The following is a 13,387-nucleotide window of genomic DNA, read 5'->3' as shown; positions in this document are numbered from 1 at the left end:
TGTTATAATAATTCAACATGTGTCATCATCCCTATTCCCTATCCAACATGTGGCTATATGTGCATGCCATTGCAGTTTTGAATCTAAAGTGACTGTGACTCCAAGGAAAACCGTTCGATCTTCGAATTCCAGCGTATCACCTTTTATTTTAATATTGCTGTTGTTTACCTGCTTGACGTTCGGCAGTGTAAATTTGATGCACTTGGTTTTCTTGGCATTCAAAAGTAAGTTATTTGCCGTACCTAAACCAGTCTACTATGGTGGATAGTGCATCGTTAATGTTATCGAAACGGTTTTCGTTCCTGTCTACTTTAAATATAAGAGAAGTGTCATCTGCAAATAATACTATATCATGTCTATCTTGCACTAGTTTTGGTAAATCATTAATGTATACCAAAAACAGAAACGGACCAAGAATTGAACCTTGCGGCACTCCAAGAGCTACTGAGGATCCGGCCGATTGAGCTCCATTGATAACTACTCGCTGAGTTCTATCCGACGATATAAAATACTTCCCCCTAATCACCCCCTTCCGACATGGTCGCAAAGACGTTAGCGGCGTTACCCCCTGCACCGCCAGACTTAGCCTCTGGGCAAAGAAAGCGCCCGCCCTATTATTAGCCTGAGACGCCTACAACTTATTTGCTCGCTCACCACTCAAATCCTTCTCCCTGTCACTTTCGCACCTCTTGTTATCCTTATCTCTCTCACGTTCCGTTTTACCCTATCTCCTTACTTTCCATTCCTACATCGGCTATATGGTCTACGTTGTGTAATTAGGTACATCATGTAATTCCACAGCTCTGGTCTACATTGTGTAATAACATCATGTAAATTCACAGCTTTGGGACGTGGACGACTGTCTCAACAACACCTTGCTGAAGATCGACGAAGCTGGCCGCGTCAGCGTCAACCTGGACAGCACTGTTAGGTTACTCATCAGGGAGTCTGACTGCTTGGTGAAGATGGACGTGGAGCTACCCATAGTTTGTCATTCGCTGTACGCTAAGAAGAATTACTTTACCCTGGTCAATGACTCTTTGGAGGTAAGTCTTCTTTCCTTTGCCTAGCATCTTCCTAGTTCATTTAGTGTGGTTTCTCTTCGTCATTCGTTGCCAGGCGTATGTTCTGAGTTGTCGAGACATCTATTGGGGCGTTCTTATGACGGACATCCAGAGGTCATAAGGGATGGTCATTCTGTGGAGGTAAGTCGATAACAAACCGAAGTCTACAGCTGTTTACTATACCAACCGGACAGCACTGGTAGGTTACTCACCAGGGAGTCTGACTGCTTGGTAAAGATGGACGTGAAACTACCCATAGTGTGTCATACGCTGAACGCTAAGAAGAATTACTTTACCCTGGTCAAGGACTCTATGGAGGTAAGTCGGATCTTCTTTTTCTTGCTTGTTCGCTCGCAAATGGGGTACCTACTAACTTGGACAGTACTGTCAGGTAATCTGATTATCTGGTGAAGATAGACCTTGAACTGCCCATCGTCTGCCATACTCTGTAAGCTAACAAGATAACCTTGGTCAATGATTATTTGGAGTTTGGTGGTAGATTGCAAGTGAAACAACAATATAATAATGCGCTTGCGATAAAGAAAGGAAATGGCACGTCAATGTATGCTATTTATGGATGGTCAAGCAGATCTTGTCAGTAGAACAAGGCGACAAATTTTAAAAATGTAGGCGTGATGGGATATCGTCCCATAGAAAATTTGAATTACGCGCCTTTTTCTACTGATAAGATTTGCTTGACCATCTATAGTACCAATGATTTTTCTCGGAACTGATGGGCACATTAATGAAAAACCATCTTTATTAAGTAAGCACTCGTGTTTCATTTTCCCCAGTTTCTGCTAGAAGACTATCTTCGCACCGTACGTCGAGTGAAACTCGAAGTGCGCCCTCTCTTTCTGCCTCAAGTGGTCCGCCTATCTTCTCTCCTGCTCCCCGGGCTGCGTTCCGTATCTTGGACTAGCGAGGACTGGGAAGAGTTTATAGAAAGGGCCAACGCTGCTATAAAAGGCTTTGATGTACTGGTCACTAGAGTACATGACATATACACGAATCGTATTATATATGTGCTGTCTGGTATGCAGGAGGTTACTCTGATTAATTTACCGGGTAAGCTATTTCTGATCAAGACCTTTTTATTTAGCTTCACTGCGTAGTGCGCTTCAAATCTTGTAACCTAACCACTTCCTAGTATGAGGGTTTAGTGTTCAGTAGAAATTTGGATGACTTCCGTAATTCTGAAGACAATGCAATAATATGCTAACACGGAGCTGATCTGATGATGCAGTCGGAAGGTAACCAAAGGAACTCCTCGATGGAAAAACACAAACACATCGAGTTTTAGGCTCATTAGAAAGTTTTTGAGAAAAAGATAAACATGCAAATGAAAAGAAGTACAGTCAGCAGTAAATTGTTACTACTGAATAGATAAATATGCCAATTGACTGTTTGTCACATGTCTCGTTTCTAAGACTGTGTCTTAAATAATATCAATATCACAACAAGAAGCCTTTTTGCAGAAGAAACACCGTGGACGGTTGACGAATTTATAGAAAACGTGGAGACGGGCTGTCGGTAAGTAAATATTTTTCTTAGTTTAATAATGGATTATAACAAATTTATGATGATTTTGCCAATCTCTAAAGTGTGCTCGTAGAGCATTTAATTTTTTGGTAGTTGCTTCTAGTAAAGTGATAGCTGGACTTTACAAATAGCCACGATGGATTGCCGGGCTTTGACTTAAAATTGTTGAACGCTGAGACTAATTCATCATTTAGCTACACTCGCCCACATTAGGTCACTGCATGTTAAGATTAAGAAGCTCATTGATATAGTATAAAGAACTGGATACCCATTCAGCCGCCAAAAATGGCCCCACAAAAGTGATGTCAAAACAGATCATGCATCACTTTTTCGTTTAGTCTTGTTTGAAACGCTCAAATGTGAAGTTGTCAACAATTACGAAATGTGCCGTTAAAATATGTAAAAATAACAATGATAAAACAAGGAAAAAGGATGGAATGTATTTCTTTCGGTTAGTTCTTTGGATAGCATTACATAATTTATGTAATCTGGTGGTAATTTTATGGTTTTAAATAAATTAATTTGTTAGTACCAAAGAAGGGATGTCAAGGAACAAAATTCTATTGAGTCGATGTGAGGTCAATATTTTTTTATATTTTTATATGGAATTCATAAGAAATAATATTATGTTTAAATTGAAGATTTCCAAGAAAACCTATGCGACGTGCAAAGTGGACTGCTTTTTAATTATAGCAAGAGATAGGGGTGATGCAGTTTTAAACAAGGCAAAACGGCACTTGTGTGTTTGGTCCATTTCCCTGTTTCCGACATATACACCACCAATAAGGGCTTATATCGACTAACTGTAAATGCTAAACCTGTCGGAACACAGTGACAACCACAGGATTTTTTTTTATAAAGTATAGGTAGACTTTATAAAAAAAATCCAATCAGTATCTAAATGTCCCCGTGCACCCGTGCTATGAGTAAATGTAGATCTTAAATACACAGTTATTTAATAAGTAGAATTTATTTCAAGGACATTAGTATTTCAAGACGTATACTTACGAATTAAAAATTTAATTTGTTTGAATTTGAACCACGAATTAATTTTATTTGAGCTCCCGATTAAATTAAATTTGTTTTATTTATTACTTCAATTTTAATATTTTCCTGTACAGTAATACATATTAAAGTGTACCAAAGTGACTCCATTCGTTCATTATTCTCGTTTGACGTTGTTTGACGTAAATACGTTACGTTTAGTGCCATCGGACTAAATTTTTTAACAGTGTTGGTACTTATGTTTGCAAATTTGACACTTAATGCTTACGACATTAAGCTCTTTTCTGTACGAAACATTTATCTTGACTCAAAATTTACGTAAGCGTTTTTATCATCAATGCAAATGGTGCGAAACGTCATTGGGATCCACATTTCTTGACGTTTTTGTTCTGCTTTGTGTGTCTATTTCTTTTATATTAAGTCAGTGAAGAAGCTATATCAATATTACACTTTAAACAGCATTAATGAGCAAAACTGCTGACTCATGGTAGAGTCAAGTTTAGTTTGCCAAAGGACTGTCGCACTTCAAACATAGACAGAGAGAATCATACTATCTTTGTCTTACACCCAAAAGAAAAGGATGAGTATAGTTTTTTTTGTTTTTATTTACTGACAAATTGGTTTGACCAACCATATCTTTTTTTATTTTATTCCTTTCCTTCAGCAACGCATGCGTGGAATTGAACCGTAAGAGCCTCATGGTGGAGGAGGCGGTCGAGGAAGTCCTGGACCTGATCAAGAAGGCGGCCCAGCAGTTCAAGTCCGTCGAGATCAACCCGGACTTCGAGTTCCTCATCGCTGATGGTAAGAAACAATACCCGAAGTCCTGGACCTGATCAAGAAGGCGGCCCAGCAGTTCAAGTCCGTCGAGATCAACCCGGACTTCGAGTTCCTCATCGCTGATGGTAAGAAACAATACCCTTTATCAATATTGCTGTACGTTAAAAATAAGGATTGACAAAAATAGTTAGGTACCCGATATTCACCTCTAGTGGGCCATTTTATTCAAAGTTGTCCCCTACACTTTTTTTCAAAATTGGGATTTTTTATTTTATAGAGTAGAAACTCAGAATCATGAGCTCTTTTGATCCTAATACTGCCCTAAGCTAAAAAGCGGTATTTTGATATAGTTTTCTTTGAAAATACGGCCTTTTACCTTAGGAGGGCAGAATAGGAGAAAAAAAGTGTCCCTAAATTTCCATACATTTATCGATCTTTCAATTCCGTGACCGCCATACAAAGTCTATGAAAAATGGTGACGGAATGGGAAAAAACCTTGGGCCATTTTTTTCTCCTATTAGGATAGAAAGAACTCGTGAGAAGGAGACAAGTTCAAGTCCGTCGATATCAACCCGGACTTAAAGTTCCTCATAGCTGATGGTAATAACATCATGTGTATTGAGAATCCAGGATTAAGAGGAATAATCCGACATCAGTTTGAAAAATTATTCGTTAATTAAATAGCATATTCGAGCTGCGGCGGTAGCACAGTCGCATTTTTATCGCTTGTCACCATGCTTGTCGCGTTCTAACAAGTATTTAAGTGACGGGCACATGGAACCATGCTACGACCGCTGGTGTGGTGGAAAGAAAAAACGATTTATTGGAACATATTATTCGATGAAAATTAAATTTTAACCGCTAATCATGAGCTTGCCGCTTTGTGCTACGAGATCGCTACACGTGGCGTAGAGGCGTCTACGTCTACGATTTACACTCACTACCAGCTCGAGCTACGAGCTACGAGTGTAGCCGATGACACGAGTTTTCCGCTTTGTATCGAAAAGCGCCTACGAACAGAGAACTTGCCTAGCGGGTCGCTGCCAGTGAAGTTGAGGTAGCTACGAGCACATTATGAGCGATCTACGAACTTCAATATCCAATCTAATGCTTGTTAAGAATCAATAGAATCACTTCGTTTGTTTTCCTCGCTCAGCGTACAGTGATTACCTATTGGTTCTTAAAAACCGGTTTAAAACATATCCTTCGCAACGCATCCTCGCACATCTCTGGTCGAAATGTACCCTTAAGTGCTTCACAGCGCGAAAGGCTTAATTTTATTTTTTATCCAATTAGGTATATAATAGGTGAACTGTTTAATTCAAGCTTTTAACAAGACAATCCGAAAGGTTTCACAAAAATCCGTTCAGAAATCTACCAAGATAAACGTCCCTCAATAAATCGTCAATTTCATTATCAGATGAAGCTCAAGCCGGAAGTGGTCAGGCCTCAACCCTTAACGAGTCCACATCCAGCGGACAACAGGACTGGTCTGCAGTGTGGGAGTGCTTCGAGAGCCCCCACCGCCTGCTGTCCATGCCGGCTGGAGGCCTCTCCAAAAGCATGCAAGTAAGGATCCAACGAGTTCTCAAGCGAGCAGGGCTGATTGGAGAAAACTCCCACCTCCTACTGTCCAAGTCGTAAGCGGTCAGGCGTCTACCATCAACGAGTCCACATCCTGACAACAGGACTGGTCTGCGGTGTGGGAGTGCTTCGAGAGCTTCCACCGCCTGTGGTCCATGCCGGCTCGGCTGCTGGAGGTCTCTTCAAGAGCATGCAAGTAAGGATGCAACGTGCTCTCAAGCGAACTGGGCTGATTGGAGAAAGCTCCCACCGCTTGCTGTCCAACTCGTAAGCGGTCAGGCGTCTACCATCAACGAGTCCACATCCTGACAACAGGACTGGTCTGCAGTGTGGGAGTGCTTCGAGAGCCCCCATCGCCTGCTGTCCATGCCGGCTGGAGGCCTCTCCAAAAGCATGCAAGTAAGGATCCAACGAGTTCTCAAGCGAGCAGGGCTGATTGGAGAAAACTCCCACCTCCTACTGTCCAAGTCGTAAGCGGTCAGGCGTCTACCATCAACGAGTCCACATCCTGACAACAGGACTGGTCTGCGGTGTGGGAGTGCTTCGAGAGCTTCCACCGCCTGTGGTCCATGCCGGCTCGGCTGCTGGAGGTCTCTTCAAGAGCATGCAAGTAAGGATGCAACGTGCTCTCAAGCGAACTGGGCTGATTGGAGAAAGCTCCCACCGCTTGCTGTCCAACTCGTAAGCGGTCAGGCGTCTACCATCAACGAGTCCACATCCTGACAACAGGACTGGTCTGCAGTGTGGGAGTGCTTCGAGAGCCCCCATCGCCTGCTGTCCATGCCGGCTGGAGGCCTCTCCAAAAGCATGCAAGTAAGGATCCAACGAGTTCTCAAGCGAGCAGGGCTGATTGGAGAAAACTCCCACCTCCTACTGTCCAAGTCGTAAGCGGTCAGGCGTCTACCATCAACGAGTCCACATCCTGACAACAGGACTGGTCTGCGGTGTGGGAGTGCTTCGAGAGCTTCCACCGCCTGTGGTCCATGCCGGCTCTGCTGCTGGAGGTCTCTCCAAGAGCATGCAAGTAACGATGCAACGAGCTCTCAAGCGAACTGGGCTGATTGGAGAAAGCTCCCACCCCTTGCTGTCCAACTCGTAAGCGGTCAGGCGTCTACCATCAACGAGTCCACATCCTGACAACAGGACTGGTCTGCAGTGTGGGAGTGCTTCGAGAGCTTCCACCGCCTTTTGTCCATGCCGGCTCGGCTGCTGGAGGTCTCTTCAAGAGCATGCAAGTAAGGATGCAACGTGCTCTCAAGCGAACTGGGCTGATTGGAGAAAGCTTCCACCGCTTGCTGTCCAACTCGTAAGCGGTCAGGCGTCCAACCTCAACGAGTCCAAATCCTGAGAACAGGACTGGTCTGCAGTGTGGGAGTGCTTCGAGAGCCCCCAAATACTGCTGTACATGCCAGGGCTGAAGGTCTCGAAGGTCTCTCCAAGAGCATATAAAGGATCCGACAAGTCCTCTAGCTTAAAATTTGGTTTTTCTTCGCAAGTGTAATGAAAAACATTGTGCGTAACTCTGGGGGTAAGAATATTGTTAACTCGACTTTAATTTACGCCAGCCTGCGGCTGTCGAGAATCTAAGGACCTCGCTTCCAATATTTCCTTTACCCCCCTCGTTATACAATGTACTATTACACAACAGTCAGTGTACCGATTCCAGGAAATGGTGAAGAACGCATTGAACGAAATGCGCCGATACTACAGCCGCAAAGTGGTGGATGTCCTCATCAAGGTCACCAGACGCACGCTGGACCTCATCATCAAGCAGTTCTCCGAGGCTGAAGCTTTGTCTGATGAAGGTAGGATTATATTCACGAGACTACTTTTAATAGAATTTAAGCTGTTGTGAGACATGCTAACATTGAATAATTTTACGGTTTAGACTCACTTGTTTTAAGTCACTCGCGCGACATGTAAAACAAGTGAGTCTAAACCGTAAAATTATTCAATGAGACTACTTTTGTTATGCTCTTAGGGTAGGTAGATGTCGCTAGGCGCCTTATCATTAGCAAAGAGAATATGAAATAGAGGCGGAATCGCTCGAAAAGCTTGCACCATACCTTTGGCCTACGGTCGAGTAGATGGTGTTTATTTTTTACTTTTAACAAATTGACACATCAGTGAAAAAATAAAGACCAAAGTCAAATAGCGTTCTAATAGTTCTAAGCTTCTGTCGAAAGATGGCAGTAAATTTACTGTGGCTACATAATTTACTTTGACAATCCGCCTCTATTTCAAATTCTCTTTACATGGTCATTTATATAAGTAAAATAATAACGACACACGTGACATAATAACGTTGCATCATAGACATCTGAAGGCCTACCGCGAACCCCGTTCGACGTGTTGCCTCTCTGTCGCACTTGTAAATTCGTACGTAAGTGTGACAGGGAGGCATAACGTCGAACGTGGTTCGCGGTAGGCCCTCTGGAGGTAGGCAACAATATAACTCGACACAAGACGTAGAAACCAGTAGGATAGAATAGGAACTTATTTTACCTGGCAGAACTTCTGTGTAATGCAGGAAACTGCCAAAAGATGGCGCTGGCGTCAAGGCAAATCACGTGGTTCAGGCAGATTTCTCCTAAAAAAATGCAACCCTGGCTACCAGGCTTGCATAAATTAAAAAGAACCATTGTAAATATGAAGTGAAGTTATAATTTTAAGCTGGTAGTAAAGTTGTTATTGCTGTTAGTAATTGCCAACTCGATTATGATTTTCACGTCATGATGTAGGGGCCCGATTCGGATTTTGTAATAGACATCTATTAGATATCTTTTAGACATCGCCAAGATACGATAACGATATGTTTAAGATCTAACCTGTCAAATTGGACATTTCCGCGATTCTGGAGATACTCTTGAATGATTTCCACAAGATATTACTTAGAGATCGAATTCACATCTAATAGATATCTAACACGATCTATCGTGACATTGGTTGCCCGAAGTACGCTGGAAAAGAGAACTAGTTGAAATCTAAACTATAACGTATCAAGAATCATAGAGAAAAAAATACATAGAGTGCTCACTCCATACATCAGTTTTAGTACCAAAAAGACTTAGCATCTAGTATCGAGTAGCGGAACTATCAGTACTGCTACTTGACAATAGATGTAGCACCGACCGGAAAGTCTTATGCTGTTGAGATAAGACTTTCCGGTCGGTGCGACATCTATTGTCAAGTAGCAGTACTGATAGTTCCGCTACTCGATGCTAGATGTAGACACTGAAATTAATAGTCTGAACTGATGTATGGAGTGAGCACTCTTGTCTTACTTATTTCTCTATGCTAGAATGGATCTAGTACGTGTCGTCTCTTTTGAATATCTTGAAGTTCGAATACGGCAGCAGGTCACGGAAGAAGGAATGAGCGCGCTGCACTCTATGTAGGTAATGTATGTACGAGTAAGTATGAAAAAAATATTGTATATGAAGAATATTATAACAGTAGGTAAACTCCGTCGCACGCGTCCGCGATCCATGCAACCGCGCCCGCTAGCGGAAGCTTTGAATGTTTAAAAAACGAATTTAGTTATTTATTACCTATTAGTAGTTTTAACTACATTCTAAATTCTTGTATATTTATTTATTTGTTTATTTATATACCTATATATTTCGGGGATCTCGGAAACGGCTCTAACGATTTCGATGAAATTTGCTATATAGGGGTTTTTGGGGGAAAAAAATGAATCTAGCTAGGTCTTTTCCCTGGGAAAACGCGCGTTTTTCAGTTTTTATATGTTTTCCGTGCAAAGCTCGGTCACCCAGATATTGTACTTTATTTTATTACTTCCGAGTGCGTACAAGTGTCACATCCCGCTTCCATAGTAAATTTCACTTTTTCATAAAATGTATAAAAAAAATATGTTTCTCGAAACTCAAACTATACAGGCTGTTTTTTTTTTGTATCTATGCCTATTTTAATTTAAATCGGTTTATCACTTTAAAGCGTGAAGAGATAGACAGACAGACAAGAGTTATTTCCGCATTCTAAATATTAGTAATTTAGTAGGGATTAGAGATAGGGATTAGTAGGGATTAGGGATATAGGTACGTAATTGTATATACATAAGCTTTTTTATATTGTGTGACCCCATTATAAATAATTCGTTCGTCCCTGGCGCGGGTCACAGCGCAAGATCGTAACACCAGGCTCACATAAAATATAAACAGTTACAAAGTGTGTACAAAGTTCTTCGATTATTTCCCGTCTACAGGTGCTTCCACACAGGAGCACAGAATAAATAATAGTACTAGGTACAGAAGACTCACTCTCTAACAACGTCTGTTACGATCAGGACAGATATGGCCGCTAGGTGGCGACAGCGCTACGCGCGGCTTATGGCTAGCCACCAAAATTGGTGTGGAACGGATGTACTTGTAGCTACCTGTTACAAAGCGACGAAATCGCGGAGTGAGCCACGCCTGACAGGAGCAATAAATTAAACTAAAGGCTGTAGGTATTCCTCAAACTGACCAGATTTGTTCAGCAACTTTTAAAAATTATGAATCCTTTAGACTTCCTCTATTTCTGTAGGTATGCGCTAAAAAGTTATAAAGTATAAACCAAAGTATCTACAGTCGGCAACACAAACTTTTTTTAAATGGAGTTTTTGATCATACTTTTTTTTCCTTATCTGTAGGGTTGCCATTATTGTTGAGAACTGATACGGGACTTATTAGTGGCAAATAAATAAAAACTGAAAATAAAGTAACGGTTTATTAAATCTATGGAAAACAACGACAACAAAAACAATTCACTCCAATCATTATAAATTAATCGAAAAACTAGTTCAATTACTGTTGAGAAGAATCACCAGGATGAGGTTCCTGTTTCTTCGCCCAGTCATATTAAATTGGACGTAGATTTTACTTTATTGATTTCTTTCGTCTGTCCATTGGGCTGTCATAAGAGAAAATATCGCGCGTCTCTTGCCTGCCGTCGGCTTCGAGCCTTTTTAAGTACGTGTACTTATATTGAAATATTGATAAACCGGACAAAAACGGGACAAGTAACAATACGGGACATGATACTTAAATACGGTGACAGTCCCGTATATACGGGACGTATGGCAACCCTACTTATCTGACCTGAATAAATAAACCATTAATTTGTTTTTTGTCTCATGTATCTCTACGTAATGATTTTAATTTTAGTTCGGACTGTTTTTCGTCTTATTCACGCATATTTATTCCTCAAATTTCAAAAACGAACATACTTACCCAATAAAAGTGAATTCGTGGTGAATTCAAACAAAGCTATGCATCCTTTTTATTTATACCCGAATTAAAGGGAAAGAGACATACTTTGGACAACAAAGTAAATTGAGTAAAATACTGCTGCGCTCTTCCCACTCAGCATTTCCTCTTGTTGAAAGAAGGGGATGAAATGACAGAGGTCCGATCAGTTATCCACTGGCCATTTTAAGTGTGATCTCCGGCTACGCAAATTTACTACATATATCGAGGTTCCACTTATGATGGATTTTCTTTGGCATTGTGCATTGTTATTATGAAGATTCGAAGTCGAAATTTCATATCTCCTCACTATTCTGACTGCCTAGTGCGTAGCAAGCAGTTTAGTGACGGTTAGTGATCTTACCATATCGGCTATCGTAATGATCGATAAAAAAATAGACTTACCAATTTTTTTAAATATTTTTTCTACTCCAGCACTTAAATGTGTCAATTAAATGACTGACAGTGATATCTAAAGCAATGTCATTTGAATGCTTTGTCTATAGGCTCATAAGATGACTGCTAGCAGTCATCTTATGAGTATAATACAACTGCTTTATTTTTTTTAAAGATACAAGTTCCGATCATCTTGATTGAAAGAGGTATGTTTTCATTTACAATAATAACTCTTTTTTTTTTAAATAATAACTAATTTTTTTTTAAATAATAACTCTTTTTTTTAATAATAACTCTTTTTTTTTAATAATAACTCTTTTTTTTAATAATAACTCTTTTTTTTTAATAATAACTCTTTTTTTTAATAATAAAGTAATGTATGCAACAGCTCATAATTGGTTCTTAAAATTCTCGGGTCTTTTTTTACAAAACTCGACTACGTCTCGTTTTGTAACTTCGACCCTTGAATTTTAAGAACCCTTATTATATCACTGTTGCATAAACTACTATTTAATAGTAAGTATTTATAAAATATGATTTTGTTTCTGTAAGGCCGCCTTTACACCTGTAAGTTTTACTTACGTAAGTAGGGACAAAGCTATTTGTTAGAATGAGATAACGATATTCATCTCTCATTCTGTGGTATAGCTGTGTCCCTACTTACGTAAGTAAAACTTACAAGTTTAAATCCGGCCTAAGATATTTTAAATAGGTACCTACCTATGTTGTCGGATTTTTTTTTTATAATTCATTGCTAAAAGTTACACAGAAATAGTACATTTTCCGAAAATACAATATTTTGATCGTTATTGCAATCTCAAAGTTACCAGGGTTGTTTTTCGAAGTCACAAGGACAAAACACTGCATCCCTTTCCAGTGCTGTACTAAGAACAGAGACACATGATAGTACGGCCACGTGACTACCTATAGATTTACTTTAGCAGTAGCTCTTCGTGTTCATGACAGCCTGGTACGTGTGCGGATAAAACAGTTCTTGCGGATACTGGCGGACGGCCAAATCCGTATTGCCTTACCTACAAAAAAAAAAGCGGCCAAGTGCGAGTCGGACTCGCCCATGAAGGGTTCCGTATTTAGGCGATTTATGACGTATAAAAAAAAACTACTTACTAGATCTCGTTCAAACCAATTTTCGGTGGAAGTTTACATGGTAATGTACATCATATATTTTTTTTAGTTTTATCATTCTCTTATTTTAGAAGTTACAGGGGGGGGGACACACATTTTACCACTTTGGAAGTGTCTCTCGCGCAAACTATTCAGTTTAGAAAAAAATGATATTAGGAACCTCAATATCATTTTTCAAGACCTATCCATAGATACCCCACACGTATGGGTTTGATGAAAAAAAAATTTTTGAGTTTCAGTTCGAAGTATGGGGAACCCCAAAAATTTATTGTTTTTTTTCTATTTTTGTGTGAAAATCTTAATGCGGTTCTCAGAATACATCTACTTACCAAGTTTCAACAGTATAGTTCTTATAGTTTCGGAGAAAAGTGGCTGTGACATACGGACGGACAGACAGACGGACAGACGGACAGACGGACAGACAGACAGACATGACGAATCTATAAGGGTTCCGTTTTTTGCCATTCGGCTACGGAACCCTAATAACTGCAAGATCGAAGTGATCCCAGTGTTCCGTGAACAAAGTTTCGTACGGAACACTAATAATGTAACTATAAATAAATACAAGTCCTCAAAAATGTATACCGAGTGAGTAGGTATTTCTTTAACTACAAAAATGTTTAA

General features: G+C 40.2%; 1 protein-coding gene across 1 annotated transcript in view; it reads left to right on the top strand.

Moving 5' to 3' along the window:
- The window catches only part of LOC134660933 (dynein axonemal heavy chain 5), a 65,674-nt gene that overhangs the window by 18,489 nt on the left and 33,798 nt on the right, over positions 1–13,387 (top strand). Inside the window, exons 13-18 of the mRNA XM_063516817.1 lie at positions 843–1,046; positions 1,859–2,132; positions 2,543–2,597; positions 4,276–4,415; positions 5,812–5,960; positions 7,642–7,780. Of these exons, the coding sequence (XP_063372887.1) occupies positions 843–1,046; positions 1,859–2,132; positions 2,543–2,597; positions 4,276–4,415; positions 5,812–5,960; positions 7,642–7,780 (961 nt within the window). The remainder of the gene's footprint in view (positions 1–842; positions 1,047–1,858; positions 2,133–2,542; positions 2,598–4,275; positions 4,416–5,811; positions 5,961–7,641; positions 7,781–13,387) is intronic.

The sequence above is a fragment of the Cydia amplana genome, chromosome Z (genome assembly GCF_948474715.1).
Source record: "Cydia amplana chromosome Z, ilCydAmpl1.1, whole genome shotgun sequence".
Lineage (NCBI taxonomy): Eukaryota > Metazoa > Arthropoda > Insecta > Lepidoptera > Tortricidae > Cydia > Cydia amplana.
The sequence above is the reverse complement of the archived record's forward strand: the minus strand, read 5'-3'. Positions and strand labels throughout refer to the sequence as shown.